The 17,793-nt window shown below is 41.4% G+C and overlaps 1 protein-coding gene across 4 annotated transcripts in view; it reads right to left on the bottom strand.

Annotated features, from left to right (window-relative positions):
- GSAP (gamma-secretase activating protein) overlaps positions 1–17,417 on the bottom strand; it is a 41,261-nt gene extending 23,844 nt beyond the window's left edge. Inside the window, exons 1-11 of one of the 4 annotated variants that reach the window (XM_088134943.1) lie at positions 16,844–17,417; positions 14,245–14,321; positions 13,248–13,304; positions 12,062–12,131; positions 9,335–9,388; positions 9,156–9,244; positions 8,378–8,447; positions 6,585–6,631; positions 5,891–5,995; positions 4,452–4,511; positions 2,860–2,903 (exon numbers count right to left, since the gene is read on the bottom strand). In XM_088134943.1, coding sequence (XP_087991069.1) covers positions 2,860–2,903; positions 4,452–4,511; positions 5,891–5,995; positions 6,585–6,631; positions 8,378–8,447; positions 9,156–9,244; positions 9,335–9,388; positions 12,062–12,131; positions 13,248–13,304; positions 14,245–14,321; positions 16,844–16,946 — 776 coding nt within the window. In that variant the 5' untranslated portion in view covers positions 16,947–17,417. The remainder of the gene's footprint in view (positions 1–2,859; positions 2,904–4,451; positions 4,512–5,890; positions 5,996–6,584; positions 6,632–8,377; positions 8,448–9,155; positions 9,245–9,334; positions 9,389–12,061; positions 12,132–13,247; positions 13,305–14,244; positions 14,322–16,843) is intronic. The other 3 variants (XM_088134942.1, XM_088134941.1, XM_088134940.1) reach the window with 3 other exon arrangements.
- Positions 17,418–17,793: the final 376 nt, after the last annotated feature.

Here is a 17,793-nt window from a genome sequence, read left to right as displayed (position 1 = left end):
TACACTTGAACTTTCCACACTGATGATGGCCAGCAAAATTTAAATGGAATATTAAAGAAATTAGACACACAAATTAACAATAAAATAGGTATTAAACCAACTAACAATTAAATGCCTGGCAAAAGTGAGCTAGCTTTACAGGATGATTAAATGTGGGAAAGTGAGGGGAGCAACTTTCATGGCCTGGCGGCAATAGGAGACATAGGCTTCTGACAGCTGGAGTTTCTTCAAAAAGGTCTCCCCCCTGTAGAACTTAACAACTGGAGAAATTCAAATGGGAGAGGCTATCCCTTAAATCATAATTTTAGGGCTTAAAAGTCAATATCAACACCTTAAATTGTATCAGTATGCCAAATGTACCTTGTACAGGTAGTAGCCTATAAAAGAAAACCTTGTGGGACCCTAAAAACTAGCAAATGCATTTCTGCATAACTTTTGAGGGAGCACAGTCCACTTTCTTCAGGATTTGAGCTCTGCTCCTTCACAACGCTGAAACCTCCCAGCAGTGTGAAGGAGCAGAGCTCAAATCCTGAAGATTTGAGCTTCATTCCTCCAGCCCCAGGGAGGATTTCCCCTCTATCTACGGAGGGGAGGGCAAACCCTTCAGCGGGCTTTAGGAATGTTTGAGAGCAAAAGGGCTGCCTGCTGGGAGGATTTCAGCTCTACGCTGAGCTGAAATCCTTCAGCAGTCAGCTCTTCAGCTCTGTCCGCTTAACAATGGCAACCACGAGTGCCCAGATTGCAGTTGTTGAACGAAGTAGTCATGTGGGCGTCTCGCTTAATGACCACTTCGCTCAACAAATGAGATTCCGGTCCCAATTGTGGTTGCTAGGCAACGACAACCTGTAATCTCCAGGGACTTCTCAGATACTAGGCAATTACTTTTTCATATTGATACTTCACATGCTGAATAACTTTGTTAATGGAATAAATAAAAGTAGCAAGCATTGTTGTTATTTATTTAGACTCCCTATATAAATGTGGCCCACATGAAGTTCTGACAACATATAGGGTCAAAGACATGCAAACATTGAGAAAACTCAAAAGAGAGTGAATGCTTTTGCACAGAACCAAACCTGTAACAGAATATGAAATGATTATTATTGCTAAATCCAGTTTCAAATATGTCTGGGCATAAGTCAATAGAAAAACACTCTACCAAAACTCACTTTAATCCACAGTGGATTCTTGGTCCTACTTATAGCTTAAACATTAATTCTTTAATTAATTTAATTAATTAATTAAATGCAATTAATTAATATTGGAAGGATAAACATATGGTCCCAAATGATTTGCAGAGCTGATGTTATTAGCAACATACAAACTACTTATCGATGTAGATTAGCAACGCCAAAGAATGCTCAAACTATCGCACAATTGCACTCATTTCACATGCTAGCAAGGTTATGCTCAAAATCCTACAAGCTAGGCTTCAGCAATACATGAACCGAGAACTACCGGATGTACAAGCTGGGTTTCGAAGAGGCAGAGGAACTAGAGATCAAATCGCCAACATTCGCTGGATCATGGAGAAAGCACGAGAGTTCCAGAAAAATATCTACTTCTGCTTCATTGACTATGCAAAAGCCTTTGATTGTGTGGATCACAACAAACTGTGGCAAATTCTTAAAGAGATGGGAATACCAGACCACCTTACCTGTCTCCTGAGAAATCTGTATGCGGGCCAAGAAGCAACAGTTAGAACCGGTCATGGAACAACCGATTGGTTCAAAATAGGGAAAGGTGTACGACAAGGCTGTATACTGTCACCCTGCTTATTTAACCTATATGCAGAGTACATCATGAGAAATGCCAGGCTGGAAGAATCACAAGCCGGAATTAAGATTGCAGGGAGAATCATCAACAACCTCAGATATGCGGACGATACCACCCTAATGGCAGAAAGTGAAGAAGAACTAAAGAGCCTCTTGATGAGGGTGAAAGAGGAGAGTGCAAAAGCTGGCTTGAAACTCAACATTAAAAAAACTAAGATCATGGCATCTGGACCCATCAATTCCTGGCAAATAGAAGGGGTAGAAATGGAAGCAGTAACAGACTTCATTTATTTGGGCTCCAAGATCACCGCAGACGGAGACTGCAGCCATGAAATTAAAAGACGCTTGCTCCTTGGGAGGAAAGCTATGGCAAGCCTAGATAGCATATTAAAAAGCAGAGACGTCACCTTGCCGACAAAGATCCGCATAGTCAAAGCTATGGTTTTTCCAGTAGTAATGTATGGCTGTGAGAGCTGGACCATAAAAAAGGCCGAGCGCCAAAGAATTGATGCCTTTGAACTGTGGTGCTGGAGAAGACTCTTGAGAGTCCCCTGGACTGCTAGGAGGTCAAACCAGTCAATCTTAAAGGAAATCAACCCTGATTGCTCATTGGAAGGATCAATAATGAAGCTCAAGCTCAGATATTTTGGTCACCTAATGCGAAGAGAGATCTCTTTGGAGAACACCCTGATGCTGGGAAAGATTGAAGGCAAAAGGAGAAGAGGACGGCAGAGGATGAGATGGTTAGATAGCATCACTGAAGCAATGAGCATGAAACTGAGCAAACTCAGGGAGGCAGTGAAGGACAGGAAGGCCTGGCGCAATATGGTTCATGGGGTCACGAAGAGTCGGACACGACTTAACGACTAAACAACAACAACAATTACTAACTGAAATGCTTACGCAGAATTTTCATTATATGTCTTTGTGAATATATATACCCATTAGATTTGGTTTTCTTTCCTTCTAGTTTTTTTGAGAGGGTTGTGGAGGTTGTTTGTTTGCAATTGTTGTTTGCTTTTTTAAATTGTTATTTACTATATTCAATTCATAGAAGCAAAAAAAATTGTTTTCAGAAACTCACTTTAATCTTATGTCAGTCAAGGAGATCTCTAAAGGTGCTTCGAGCTGTTGAAAAACAAAAGGCAGCTTTGGGTTATTATGAAGCCCTAGTGGAGAGGATTAGAAAGCAATATTATTTCAAGCATAACTGGGAAAAATGATTCAACAGATTTTATTTGATTTACTAGCAGTTCCTGTAAGACATGAATAGGTAGGAGCAAATTGTTGAGTCCTTGGGGTTCTCTGAGTTTGGTTCTTTTCTTGCAAGTGTTTCATTACCCGGCTAGGTAACATCTTCAGTGCCAAATTGGGATCCCATTTTAGCACTGAAGATGTTACCTAGCTGGGTAATGAAACGTTTGCAAAAAAAGAACCAAGCTCAGAGAACCCCAAGGACTCCACAGTTCAACCCTGAGCTACACATATTTGCCTCTATTGGTAGGAGCAAATTGTTAGACATCAACATGATTTTCAACATTCTCCTTTTCTTCTCAATCAACTCCAAGGAATTCCTCTTCTGCAGATAATGTCAACCTGCCTGGAATACAGATGTTCTTGAAAGCTAACAGCCTTCTTCAATTACACCCCTTCAAATGCACATAAACTATAACTTCTAGAATTCCCAGCCAGATTGACCAATCAAAATTATGTACTCTCAATGCATATGAAGGGCATGACGTTGAAAAAGGCTAGGCATTTACATTGTTGAAAAAGGCTAGGCATTTACATGGATAAGGTGGGCTACAGCAAATCAGTAAGGCAATTAATTCTTTCAAGCCAGTTTACCTAACCCAATACGAATCTTTTAATGAAACTGCATGATAGCTACCTTCAAAACAATTGTGCATTAAAAAAGGCTATCACTAAATTAGAGATACTGAGAACCAGGAGGCAGTATGTGACATTTCATCCCTATTGGAACTTGTCAGATGTATGTAGCCAAGTCTTATTCTACAGCATTCAAACCTTCTACTGGACATTGAATACATGGACTTGAACCCACAAGCCTTACACTTGCTGACTATGCAGGAAGGGCCTTGCAAATTACTGACAGTCAGGCCAAGAGAGCTCTAAAGCTACATACACTGTATAGCCAACAAGCGCAAGGCCTGTGACTTTAAGTCTTGTTAAAGGGTTGAACAGGACATCTAGAATGGCACCTAAAGAGCCCCAATAAGAATGAAACCGGTTGTGTAGTGCTTCCTACTGGTCAATCGGTAATATAACATATGTAGGCTTTACATTATGTCATGCTCCTGTGTTTGAGACAACGCTCTACTTTTGAAAGTATTATTTTCCCAAGGAGACAGGTCACATTCATTCAATAACCAACATGCACCAAAATACATAAGTAGCAGATGTTAAATTCACATACTGCACTAAACCATAACGTAAATCTGCTTGCTTTAAAATAATGTCTGAATACAATCAAATATGGCTTATTTAAATTCTGTTTAACCCTGCCTATATGTGACTCACATTTGTTTAAGATTTAAAAATGGATATCGTCCTTTGCATTCATCATGCCCAGATCTAGAACCCCCCCCCCCCCAAAAAAAACCCACATGCAATTTAACAGCATTTGCACTGAATAAAATCTCCAGGAGAACTTACTATTAGTTTAAAGTCTTTATTGGGATAAAATTGGATGCCGTTTAATGTGTCCCTTTCTTCCTACAATAAAAAGAAACGTTAACAGATATTGAAGCATGATCTGTGGAAGTAAACATTACCCTAGCAACAGAAAGTCTGAATTATTTTTTAAAATTGCAAATGAAAGTTCTCAACAGATTCTTAGGGAAAAATGCAGGACAAGGGGAGAAGAGCTGATTTGCTTGTCTTCTTTTACTCCTTATTTTGAGCTGTCACTGAACAGACAATGCAATGTTACTATTTTCACTAATAGGAGAGCTAACAAATGTTGTCTGTAGCCACAAGTTGTCATTATGGTATATTCAAGTGAATATGTGTACTGTATCTGTCCTATGTTTCAGCTGAATTGTAATAGAAACCTAAGGTATATAAAGCACCAATTCACTTTAGCAGCAAAAGGAATGAATGAAATCTAGAGTATACAGAAGGATGAAAGAACAGCCAGATCCATGTTTTGTGGGTCAGCGAGAGCATAACAAGTGTAGTGCCCAATTTGTGAATAAGAAAACAACCTTCAATATTATTAACTGACCAGCCATATATTTCATTATCAAGAAAATTCCTTGATTTTCAGTTCCAACTGTCACTTTGACGGTATCTGGAAAAAATCCATTATTTTAATGCATGAATCCATTTTCATGCTAATATGAAATGCCAAAGTATTGGACTAGGGAGACTCAGTTCTGCTTGGTGGAAGACTATGGACCAATCAGTGTTGCTCAGCCTTGAAGAAAAGCTGTGTGTAAAACAAGCAAATCAACGCATGGAGGCTTCTATGAAGAAAATACAGGAAGAAGGAAAATGAAGTATCTACTTCCTACCATTCAGCTCTCACTAGCAAATGCCTCTTCTGATGCTCCAATTAACACTGCAGAGAAACCCAGGCTTCCCATTCTCTTTTGGCACAGACACCTGTTAGCCCTTACTAGGTAGACCAGACCAGAAATCAACTTCACAGGAAGACCAGTGAAATAGGGAGGTATTTGCCTGAACCACTTCTGAATATTATCTTGTTTTCCAGGACTTAAGAATGTTTCAACCCCCTTTGCCTAGGAACAGTTCTTGCGTATTTCTGTCAAGGCCACCTCCCTTACCCTCTACACCATCATAGATCAATTGTGAACACTTCCTTATGTTACTATTCTGGAACCAATTCTATGATTTGCATCAGAATTTCAGTATGTTTAGAAATTCTTTCTTTATAACAAGAGAGAGAACACCAAGCAAGATTTTCTCTTTCCTGTAAATTCTTGTAAGGATGACCTCAATCTGCTTTAGATGAATTGTTCCACACCATTTTAAGATGGGTGCCAAACTGCTACTATTAAACACAATAGCCCGCTGCATAAAGAATAAGTAAATTATATGATCAACACAACAAAATGTTCCTTGTTTTCAACCTTTGTGACAATGTAGAATAGTCTTTGTTCTAGCATATCCCACTGATACCAAATGAAATCATCAGCAATTCTCTCTTTCGAAAGCCGGCTTGAATTTTCAATCATCTAAAAGGGAAGGAAATAAACACTATTATAGGAGAGAAATGGTACAATATCATGTATCAAATCCAATCCAATCTCCATTTTTTGGAACTTATTTGTTCTGAGAATTTCTCAGAACATATTTATTCTGAGAATTTAACTCCTTCCCAGAACATCTACACACACAAGATATAGTCTCACATGCTTCTTTCCCTGTCCCTTCCAATCTCTTGAATACTGGAGGATACTCAAGAACCTATGGTTCTCCAGAAGTTACTGAACTACTACCAGTTTCACCCAGCAAGAGAACTGTAGTTCAACAACATTACAGCCAAATCTCCCCAAACTTGCTGTAAGAAGGAACATTTGAGCTCATCAACCTGCAACTAGATTATTGGGATAAGCATTACATAAGTCTGTAATGATTTTTGGCCATCTCTCAATGATTTTACTTTACCTTGTAATTACTGGTCAAAACCACATCAAACTTATGCACATGTAATTATTTTTACATGATGAAAAACTGCATTTAGAACAAGGCTTTGATATTTTCACTCTGCCCAATCTCACTTCAAAAAAAAAAAAGCATGAAAGAAGGAAAATTTAAACTTACCACCCTGTCTCCTTCTTTGACAGTTCTGATATCCAATTTTTCAACATCTTAAAAAACATAAATACAACCTTATGTTACAAATATCAAGGTACAAAATATCAGGCGCATCGAACATTCTTTAAGAAATTTGCACTTTGGTTCTATGCATTTGTTCATTTCTGGTACCAGGGTTCAAAGTGTGTGGGGGAGAAGTGGAAAAATAGCAAATAAAATGCAGTGACAAAAGTCTTGGATTGGGGCAACTCAAAATCAGGTCCACTCTTTGGACCAATGTTTCTCAACCTCAGCCACTTTAAGATGTGTGGACTTCAACTCCCAGGATTCCTCAGCCGCCCATGCTGGCCGGGGAATTCTGGGAGTTGAAGTCCACCCATCTTAAAGTTGCTGAGGTTGAGGAACACTGCTTTGGACTGATCATTATTTGCATGAAAGTATATGACCAAGTGGGGTGCTGATGGTCGAATATATGCTGTTATAAATTCAAAATTATAATGTTAAATCTCCTTCCGATGATTCAAAGTTTTCAGCATATTAATAAAATGATACTATAGTTTGAAAAAAAGGCAATAATATTAGGAAAAGAGTGAGAAGTCTAAAAAGTTTCCATCAACATTAAACAAATAAAGCATCGTAATACTGTACCATGTATTTTATATACATTACAGATTTCAGATTTCTTAATCAATGGGTTTTGAAATAGTAATGCTAATTTTTCTTTAGTGGATGAGATTTTTGTAAAAAAACAGGACTGGTTTACCACATTTACCAAAGAATCAATTTACTAATTTTATGAATTTACTTGACTTCTTTCACTTCAATTAAATCTACAAAATCGGAAAGATTTCCTGGTTCTGATAGATTTCGAATGGAGCCCTACAAAAAGTATTCTTGGGTTATGTCTTATGTCTTCTATTTTAGTAGAGTTACTGTATATGATGAAGCTTTCTCAAATAAACCTTTGCATTTTAGCTTTAATGAGACAAATTTCAATTATTCTTAAAGCTAGGAAGGATTCTGTCATTTATTCTAATTAGAGATCCGTTTCCTTGATAAATGCGGATACTAAAATTTTAACAGCTGGTTTGAGTCTATGATTACAGGATATTCTTCCAATTGCTCTGCACCCAGCTCATCCTAGATTTCTATAAGCTTCTGACAGTATCACAGTTTGAACTGATTCTCTTCCTGTAACTCCAGATAGATAAGAACCAGTTACTATAATTTCCTTAGATGCTAAGAAAACCTCTGAAATGTAATGTTGGACATGTGTGCGGTGTGTTACACAACTGAAGTTTTCAGGCATGGGTTTCGGATAATATAATGATCTTGTAAGGTTGGAAGGAGAAATCTACACTTGATTTGTAGCAATGTATTAAAGTTACATGTTGTCTGTCAACATCTGAATTACACTTTCTTTTTCAGCAAAGGACATAGGAAGAAGATTTTCAAGCAATGTGGTCAAAGTTTTTGCGTTGCTCTGCTTATAACTTAATTTTCCAAGCCTTTTTTTAGAATTAAGTTGGAATAATGTCACAGCGGTATTGTATGTATATTTATTTCAGTTACTTCAGCACATTAACATTATTTGAAAAATTCATTCCATTTACTCTTGCCCATAAACACTGCCATTCTGAATACACATGGAGAAAACAAAGGGAACAAAATACATGCAGCATTTCTAACACACAATTGTGGTATCTATGTGCATCTCTATTCCTATAGCCTTTAAACACACTAAACTCTAGAACCTGCCAGAGAACTTGCAATCAAAATGCAGAACTAAAAGCACTTACATTTATCTTCTGAAATGAGTAAGAGGCAGCTATCTGGAAACAACTTTTTTTCTGTAACGGGATATAGAAACTGAAAAAGAAAATTGTTCAGAGATAAAAATATTACAATTTGCCACTGACAACTGGATCCTATTGGATCCTATTAACATAACATTATTTGAGGGACCACTTCCACCCAATTATATCTGCCCGTCCCATCGGGTCTGGAAGAAGAGGTATGCTGTGGGTCCCATCTGCGAAAAAGTTTCATCTGGCAGGACCCAGAAGATGGGCCTTTTCTGCTGTGGCACCCGCCCTGCGGAACACTGTCCCCCCTCAAGGTGAGATTGGCCCCATCCTTGACATCCTTCCAGAAGCCTTTAAAACATGGCTGTGTCAACAGCCTGGGGATCTCAAGGAAATGGTGATTTGATGAGACGGCTGCACTGTTTTTAACATCAATTCTCTCCACTATCTTGTTATGAATAATATTGCTGATGTCTTTCAATTGTAGTTTTTAACATTTGGATTTTATGATGTTTTTTATCGTAAGCCGCCTAGAATCACTTTATTGTGAGATGGGGGGGCTATATAAATGTGATAAATAAATAAATATTTTAATACTGAATGAGTTTATCATTAAAAAGCAAGTCCCATTTTGGGGGCATAGGTAGCACAACACTGTTTATTGGGCTTAGTAAAAGTATTGCAAAGATGCACTGCCTTTAGCACTTTCTAATATTGTCCTACCATACAAATAATTCTAAGTCTGGAGGAAAAGGTTAGTAAGATCACTTACTTGTACTCTGACATAGCTATCCACAGCCTTCAAAACTTTCACATTATTAAGTGGATGAATTTCAATTAGCAAGGTCAGACATTTAGACACTGGAATGAAAAAACACAAAGAAGAGAATATTAATCCATGGTTAAGTGATTTCTTAAGTCCATTTAGGAAACGTTCAATAATAAAAGTACCTGGTTGAAATAGGAGCTTTTTTTCTTCCTGTGCTGTCTGAAGAAAACTGATGGCTAGTTTTAAAAAAAAAGATATTGAAAATGTAAGCATTCATATTTTGAAAACACAGAAAATATTTTCAGAAAATATTTTTGCAGAAGGAAGTTGTGGGAGACAGTTCAGGTCACCTGTGCTGCTCCAGCCACAGTTTTTGTTCACTATACTTTAGGGATGTGCAAGTATTATTATGACCAAACCATTCTGGACTCAAATTAAATGGTTTTAGTTGCCTATTGCTGAATGAAACATGTGTTTTTTGGCCATTTTGGTTCGTAGATGGAATGAAATGGGGCTGTTTTTTTAACCAAATAAAGATCAAAACACAAATATTCTGGGCAAAAGTGGTTCGGAAAATCCAAAAAACTTCCTGGGTGACAACATGTGTGGGTATCAGTGGCTAGGGAGAGGAGGAGAAGGAAAAATACTGAGAAGATCAAGGAGCAAGTGACTGTGAGATTTACTGCACTTAGTTATTGACAGCAGTTGTAGCTGACATGCGGAGGAGCTAGAAAGATGGGTGGATAGGTGGGCACACCAGCACACTGACCACGTAGGGAAGGCACAACAACAAGCTACGCAAAGGCCTTCCTAGCCACAACTGCCACCTGCTCCTCGAGCAGAAGTCGTGAGTCTAGGAGGACCCTCAGATTGCACACCGGGTCTGTCAGGGGCAGTGTGACCCCATTCAGTGCCAAAGATGGCATAGTTCTAGGACCAGTATGCCTCAAAACCCAGAGCCACTCAGTCTTGCCAGGGTTCAGCTGAAGTCTGTTGTTCCCCATTTAGACCCGCACAGCTTCCAGGCACTGGGATAAGATGGTCACAGCATTGCCTAATTCACCAGGGGCAGAAATATATAACCTCACCCCATGCTGATGGATGAGCTCACCCAGCAGCCTCATGTAGATGTTAAATAGGAGAGAGCACCAAAACCTGCAGCACCCCACATAGTAGGGGCTGAGGACAGGACTTCTCCCCAGTCACCACTGCCTGGAATCGACCCTGGAGAAAGGATGCGAACCGGCACAACACTGTGCCACCCAACCCCAATCCTGAGTCAGTCCAGTAGTATAACATAGTTGGTGGTATCAAAAGCCACTGGGAGGTCAAGTAGAGCAAGGATGAATGCACAACACCAGAGATCCTCTAAAAGTGTGACCAATGCTGTTTCCATTCCATACTCGGGTCTGAATCCTGACTGAAAAGGATCCAGATAATCTGTTTCATCCATGGTCCTCTGAAGCTGTTGTACAAACACCTTTTCAACCATCTTCCCCAAAAAGGGGAGGTTAGATACTGGATGAAAATTGTCCAGTATGGTGGGGCCTAGCAATGGCTTCTTGAGGAGGGGGCAAAGCAAGGCCTTTTTAAGAGTAAAGGAACAAGCCCCTCACTCAAAGAAGAATTAACCACTGCTGGAATCTACTTACATGACACTCCCCAGGCTGCTTTAACAAGCCAGGAGGGGCATGGATCTAAAGAGCAGGTGGCTGAGCCCACAGTCCTAAGGACCCTGTCCACTTCCTCAGGTCCAACAGGTTCAAACCGTTTCCAGATAACTGGGCAAGACTCCACCCTAGGTATCTCCTTTGGACCTGCAACAAGGCCGGCGTCCAACTGAGATTGAATCTGAGCAACTTTGTCTGACAGAAGCTGAGCAAATTTCTCTGCATGTCCCTGTAAAAAGTTCTCCTAGCCCCCTTTACCCAAGAGGGCTTGTGTCACTAGAAACAGGGCTGTGGGGCAGCTATTTGCAGACGCAATAACGGCGGAGAAATACTGACATTTAGCCACCCTTACTGCCACAAGGTAGGCCTTAATAGCAGCTCTAACCCATGTTTGGTCAAGTTCATCCTTTGTTGAACACCAGCAGTCCTCTAGATATCTCTTCTCTCATTTCATCTCTCTCAGCTCCTACGTGAACCACGGGGACTGATGGGATCCCCGAGGGGGGAGAGGTCACATGGGCATAATCTGATCCAAGGCCTCAGCCATCCCCTTATTCCAAGTGGCAACCAAGGCTTCGGATGGACCATGCAGCAGACCAGCAGGAACAACCCCCAGCTCCCTCTGAAACCCATCCGAGTCCATCAGTTGCTGGTGGCAGACCAATCTAATGGGTCCAGCCTCCCTGCAGTGGATAGTGGCACTAAAGAATTCCATGGAAATCAGGGTGTGATCTGACCATGACAAGGGGGACACCAAAAGCTCCCCAATTTCAGATCACATAGCCACTGCTCCAACATGAACACCAGATCTGGTGTGTGACCACTGTCCCGTGTCAGGCTGTGGATGATCTGGGATAGGCCCATGGCCGTCATGGTGACCATGAACTCTCAAGCCACCTCAGACCCCATTCCTAGAGAAGCAGATTGAAGTCCCCGAGAACCATAAGTCTGGGGAACTCCACTGCCAACCCAGAAATGGAGTTAAAGAACTCAGGCAGGGAGGTTGCTGGGCAGCAGGGAGGCTGGTACAACAGCAACAATCCCAATTGATTCCTAGAACCAAACTTAATGAACAGGGAGATGTTGAGAAGCAACATCTCATTACATGACAATTTCTGAACACCTGAAAGTAGTATCTGTATTATAAAAGAGAGTAAAGGGGAGAGAATAATAATGAAATTTGTTAAAATTGAATGGATCTATATCAATATACAATATCGTTTGAATAGCAGGGCTTACCCAACAAGGTCTTTTCATGATTGATTGAGCAGCTGATCACACGTAGGTCTTTTTCAAAAGTATACAGGTGCTATTGAAAAAGAAATGGTTGTAACTTGTATTACAAACTTGCGTTTCCAAATCAAGCTAAGCCATATATGCATTACACTTGTGTTTAGCTTGGGGTGATGCATGATTCAGGCACTGTGTTTTGTTAACCATAATTTATGACTTAGCATTTTAGGTGAACCGAGCAAGCGATGCTATTCAGTAAACCATAAGAAACAAAAGTATGGTTTAGTTTAGCACAAAGTGTGAATGCAGTCACTAATTCATATTCACTTGAATGAGTCTGATTTGTTTTCTGTTGGTTCTTCTGGACACAGCTTTACCCACCAAAGTCCAACTAACTGAAGTCCTTGGAAAGCTTTTTGCCACAACATCTGAGTTATCAACCATTTCCCTAGCTGAGGTATGTGGTTGTTATTGTTCCTAGCGTTTCTCTCACTTGGTTGCAGGATCCACTTGTTTTGCACTAAGCTCTGCATGTTGTAGAACCTGATACGGATTAGGGGTGAGAAGGAGTAGGTCCAAGGTAACCCAGCTGGCCTCCATGCCCAAGGGAGGACTAGAACCTGGGTCTCCCCTCTCCTAATCAGACCATAACCACTACATCATGCTGGCCTTCTAACTCAAGGATCTGGTACCCACCTTATATTATTTCCGGAATATACTAAGGAGGGGTCAGGATTCAGCTTGGGAACCCATTTTATAACCTTAAATGACCAAAGGTCATGGAAATGCCTGCCCCCATATGAATTTATCCATGTCAATTAAAATAAGACATCTACAGAAGGATTCTTCTCCCAAGAGCAATAGACACTGTAAATCCTCTTCCACCTCCAAGGGGAAAAAAAATTAGGTCTCCTCTCCTAAATTTTATGATATTGGCTAAATTATTATATTGAACTTCTGGTTCTAAGAACTATTTTATATATATATATGTATATATAATATACATATTATATATATATATTTTCTATAGTTTTGCTATATATGTTTATACAACCAGACCTCATGCTTGTTGATTTTATTGCAAAAGATATGACTTTCTTGTAAACAATCTTGGCTGTAGCATTAAACAAAATATCTGATTATCGAACTGTATTTAATTCTTATGGAAGATAAATACAACAATAAGGGATACCTGATTTTTTTTACTGTTGTGATCATACAATCCAATATTGGTGTATTCCTGAGCCCCCTGTAAAGAAAGTGATTGAGTTTTAAATACTTATCCATATTTTAATTCCATTTTAAACATTTACTTTCCATTATGACAAAAACCCCTCTGTCAAGACTTCACCAGTTTTGTTTGTTTTCTACAGTCTGGCATACCTAAATTTTAAAGTTGGTATCTACTCTTCCATAGTTTTAAAGTGGTAGAAAACTTGACGTTACTTCATTCTTATATGCTGAGCTACTCTTAGCACGTAAAAAAGGCAGAAAAAATAGTTAAGGTTAGAAGTTATTTTAAGCTCAGAATCCTATTTTTGCCATGCCTTCCTTCAAGTCATTAATCCTGCATTAGGAAAACTTAAACTTGGTTTAATGGAATGCCTTGTTTTAATTTTGTTTGCTCCGTAGAGCAGTGCTTCTCAACCTTGGCGACTTTAAGAGGTGTGGACTTCGACTCCCAGAATTCCCCAGCCAGCCATGGCTGGCTGGGGAATTCTGGGAGTCGAAGTCCACACCTCTTAAAGTTGCCAAGGTTGAGAAACACTGGCTTAGAGTTTCTTGGAGAGAGATGGGTGGGCACATATTGGATAAATAAAATAAATTTTCCATCCCCTTTAACTTTTCTCAGTAAAGAGAAGAAGTGTGAAGGTATGGAGATCTGTTCCTGACACCCTTTCCATTTTGGTAGCCCATAAATAAAATCTTGCAAGATTGAGTAATTCTTCATCCACGACCAATCTCTTCTCACCTAGCAAAAACAATGTTGGGAAATTAAAAACACTCCCTAAGGTTTACATTTTATCAACTGGTGTTGCCCTGCCTTCATTTTGCTGGGCAGTGGACCTCATTCTTCATTTCGCACTTTGCTCCTTCAGGTCCAACTCAAGATCCCATTGATGGTAAAATCTGCTGCACCAGGGAATTACATGTGACCATTTCTCAAGTAAGAAACAAATCAATCTTACCTTCCAGGTATAAAGAACATTTCCATTTCTTTCCACATTTATTATATACAGTGTTTCCAAATTATTTCCCCAAGTATCTAAAAAAAAGCAAGCATTAATGCATTGTAAACTGCCTCAGTCCAGTTGTAGATGAAAGCCTATTTTGAAAAGAATATGCAAAGAAACATATGTTTACAATCAATGTGAATATAGTAAAAATCACTGATATTTTCAAACTCTTTTCAGTGGCTTTATTGGGGAGCGATGTTTCTGCATCATGAATAGGAAAACTGTTTAGAAGCTGAGTCTTACAGTTGGCTAAATCATAACATCACATGGATATTGTTAACTTCTGGGACAGTGAAACACAACTTTAAATTGATGGAATTGATCCATCACATGAAGATTCTTATTTAAAGAATCTTATGAGTCAAGAGTTCCTCGTCTCTTTTCTGTCCTTTGAACAGAGCAGCATCTTCTTAATTCTTGTAAATAACATATTTTTGTAAATAATAAAACAAATGAAAATGGTATTTTCAATTGTTTTATTATTTACAAAAATATGTTAAGTTATACATCATAAACGAAGTGTCCGTTCTATGGAGTATGGAATAAAGAATGGTGGGTGCCATTTACTTGTGTCAGTTTCAACTTATTTCATGGCAAATTGGGATTCTTTGGGAAAAAGTGGAGGGGTACCAATACTTTTGGCCGTGTCAGTATGTCTTTCAACTATGGTGAACTTCAAGAAGATTAGTATGAACTTTAGTATGCCGATCAAAGGCACTACAAGGCAGAAATAGGGATTCTCTTACCTACAAACACACTTTATATCAACATTTTTCATATTGATTCAAGAAACACTACACTCAATCAGCAAAAACTAGCAGGCGGGAAAGAAATGATGACCTATAACATGTGTGAGACCACTAAAATCAGAGTTAAATATGTGTGTTTCAGAATTGGGACTATACTGAGGTTTCTTGGCTAGATGGAACTTATGAAGATTTACTGGCAGCTGTGTTCTGGGGGCCCCTGAGTAATGCAAGCCCTATTGCTTTCCTACATGTACCACAATGTCACATGCTCCCAAAACGCGTGAAGCTTGCAACGTGACACTGCTGTCGTCGGTCTGACAAAAGCAGTTAATAGTCTAGGGCAGTGTTTCTCAACCTTGGCAGCTTGAAGATGTGTGGACTTCAACTGCCAGAATTCCCCAGCCAGCATGCTGGCTGGGGAATTCTGGGAGTTGAAGTCCACACATCTTCAAGCCGCCAAGGTTGAGAAACACTGGCTTACGGACACTCCTGCTTACTTGGGAATAAGTTAATTCCGTAGGGCTTTCTTCTGAGGAACAAAATTGGATTACTCTATCACTAACTAAAATCAATATGGTTAATAAATATAAAATGTCCTTAGTTGGGAAGCTCCTCTAAATAACTTCTGCCTTACCCAACGAAACGGTTTGCAAAATGCCCAGATTTTAACTTTGACTTTTGCTTTATAGAAATTTGGAGTTCAACACCAAGGAAGCACTGAGCAATAAATAAATGCTTATACCACATTTCTGAGAAGAAAAAACTGCAGTGTCAAGTTGGAACACAATGAATGAAGGCTGGTATATATGTTAGTTAGCAGGAAGTTGGAATGAATAATAATTTCCTGTTGTCTCGTGTTTCAGTTCTAGCAGTACAGTATTAAGCCCTCTTTTTACATTAGTATACTACAAGATGACCTTATATCACCTTTTAAGGAAGTGTAAATAAGAATAAATTAGCGCTTTATATAAGTGTTTGCAGTTAGTTCCAATTAAATATGTAAATATACTCAAGGAATCCATCAGTCTTGGCACTGAACTTTGTTAACTTATAGTAAGTGGGGACAGATCCAGCCAAAAGTTAAAGTTAAGTGCTGCTTAAAGAGAAAGTAGAAAGAGTGATGTGTAACTTTGCTAGGGCCAGGCAAGCTACAAATCAAAGAATCCAACTTCTCAGGGCAGGAACTTCAACACAGGGCTTCCTCCAAACAGTGTTTACAGCTGTCACATTGAATTGAATTAAATTACTTGACAACTTGAAAGCTACTTGCCAACCACCTTTGCCAAAATACATCCGGCATCTCCCCTTTGAGGCCACATGCTGAAGAAACGGGTAACTTTTTCTGAGAGTTATGCAATCCTCAGAGAGCATATCCCTGACAGCTCTGTAAGATTTTAACAGCTTGGCAATGGGGTTCGTACCCCGCAACAAGGACACAGCCCGCGTATTAAAAAATGTTACTTCGGGGCGGGGGGAGCGCGGAATGAAGTCTGCGGGTTCGTTTCCAGCCGCCCAAGTCCAGGGCCGCGGTTGCAAAGCTGCGCGCAAAGGCCTCCAAGCGAGCGAGCGCGTCGGGCGCAGCTTCTGGCTAAGGAACCCGACCAGAGCGCCCGCGCCGGGCCGGGCTCGGCGGGGTTCTTCGGGCCGTTCCCTGCCCGCGGAGCGCCTCGCCGCCTCGTTCGGCGGAGCGGAGCGGAGCGGGGTCCCTGCGGTTTTCCCGCGGAAAGGCGAAGGCAGGGGTCGCCCGCGAGCGAGCGAGCGAGCGCCCTCGGCCCCGTTTCCGAAGACGCGCCGGTTCTCACCTGCGCTGCCCGCTCGCCCTCGCCGCTCAGCCGCCGCCCGCTCGGAAAGCCAAGGCGCCACGTCCCGACGCGGGTCAAAACGAGCGCTCAGCTGGCAGAGCATCGCCCTTGGGGGGGCGCCGCCCACCTCTCGGGGCAGCACCCGGAACAGGGCGCCCGGCGGCCGCAGGGGGAGACCTCCGCCGCGGACCTCGCCCGCCCTTTAGGACCCGGCGCAGCGGCCGCCCGCCCGCCTGCCTCGCTTTCGCTTCTGCTGCGCCGGGCACCGCCGAGCTCCTCGAGGCGGCCGCGGCCCGACTAGGCGGGGAAGCCCTTTCCGATTGGGCGCGCCGCGTGTCCTTCAGGGTGGCCGGAGGGTGGAGGGAGCGGGCCTCGTGTGCGCACAGCCAGGAGCGGGCTGCGCGTCAGACGCAGCTGCCCGCGGAAGTCCCGCGAAGGGAAGTCCTTGGATCGCTGCGGCCGCGGGGACGCCCCGCGCGCGCTCTCTTGCGCTTGCGCCCGCGCAGGCACCCCGGCTGGGTTGGCCGCAGCCTCGCTGGGCTTTGGGTTCGCTTTCGGAAGAGGCAGGACGGGCGTCGGTTCTCGACGGGAGGCCGCCCGAGCAGAAAGGGGCAGGGCTCCCGAGCGGCGATTCGGAGTACCTGAAGCGGGATTGAATGGACCGTCCCTGTGCGGTTGCTTGTATCGGGGCGGCCGCTTGAACTGCCCCGAGGAATCAATGGACGACTGTACTGTGTTCAATCTTGACGTTGAGACCTTCTGCGATATCTACCTATCAATCAATCAATCAATCAATCAATCAAATCAATCATATTTATATAGCCGCCCATCTCACACAAGGTGACTCTCGGCGGCGTACGACAATTAATTCCCTGATTGCCTGAAACCTTTTGATGTAACTGCTCAGTAGTGCTGTTAAAATCTCGTTTTTCCAAAAACTGCGTCTGCAG

This window comes from Python bivittatus, unplaced genomic scaffold (genome assembly GCF_059951505.1).
Source record: "Python bivittatus isolate LINGU-HERP-01145 unplaced genomic scaffold, Pbiv_v1 ctg000120_np1212, whole genome shotgun sequence".
Lineage (NCBI taxonomy): Eukaryota > Metazoa > Chordata > Lepidosauria > Squamata > Pythonidae > Python > Python bivittatus.
Note: the sequence above shows the minus strand (reverse complement) of the source record. Positions and strands in the feature narration are given on the sequence as shown.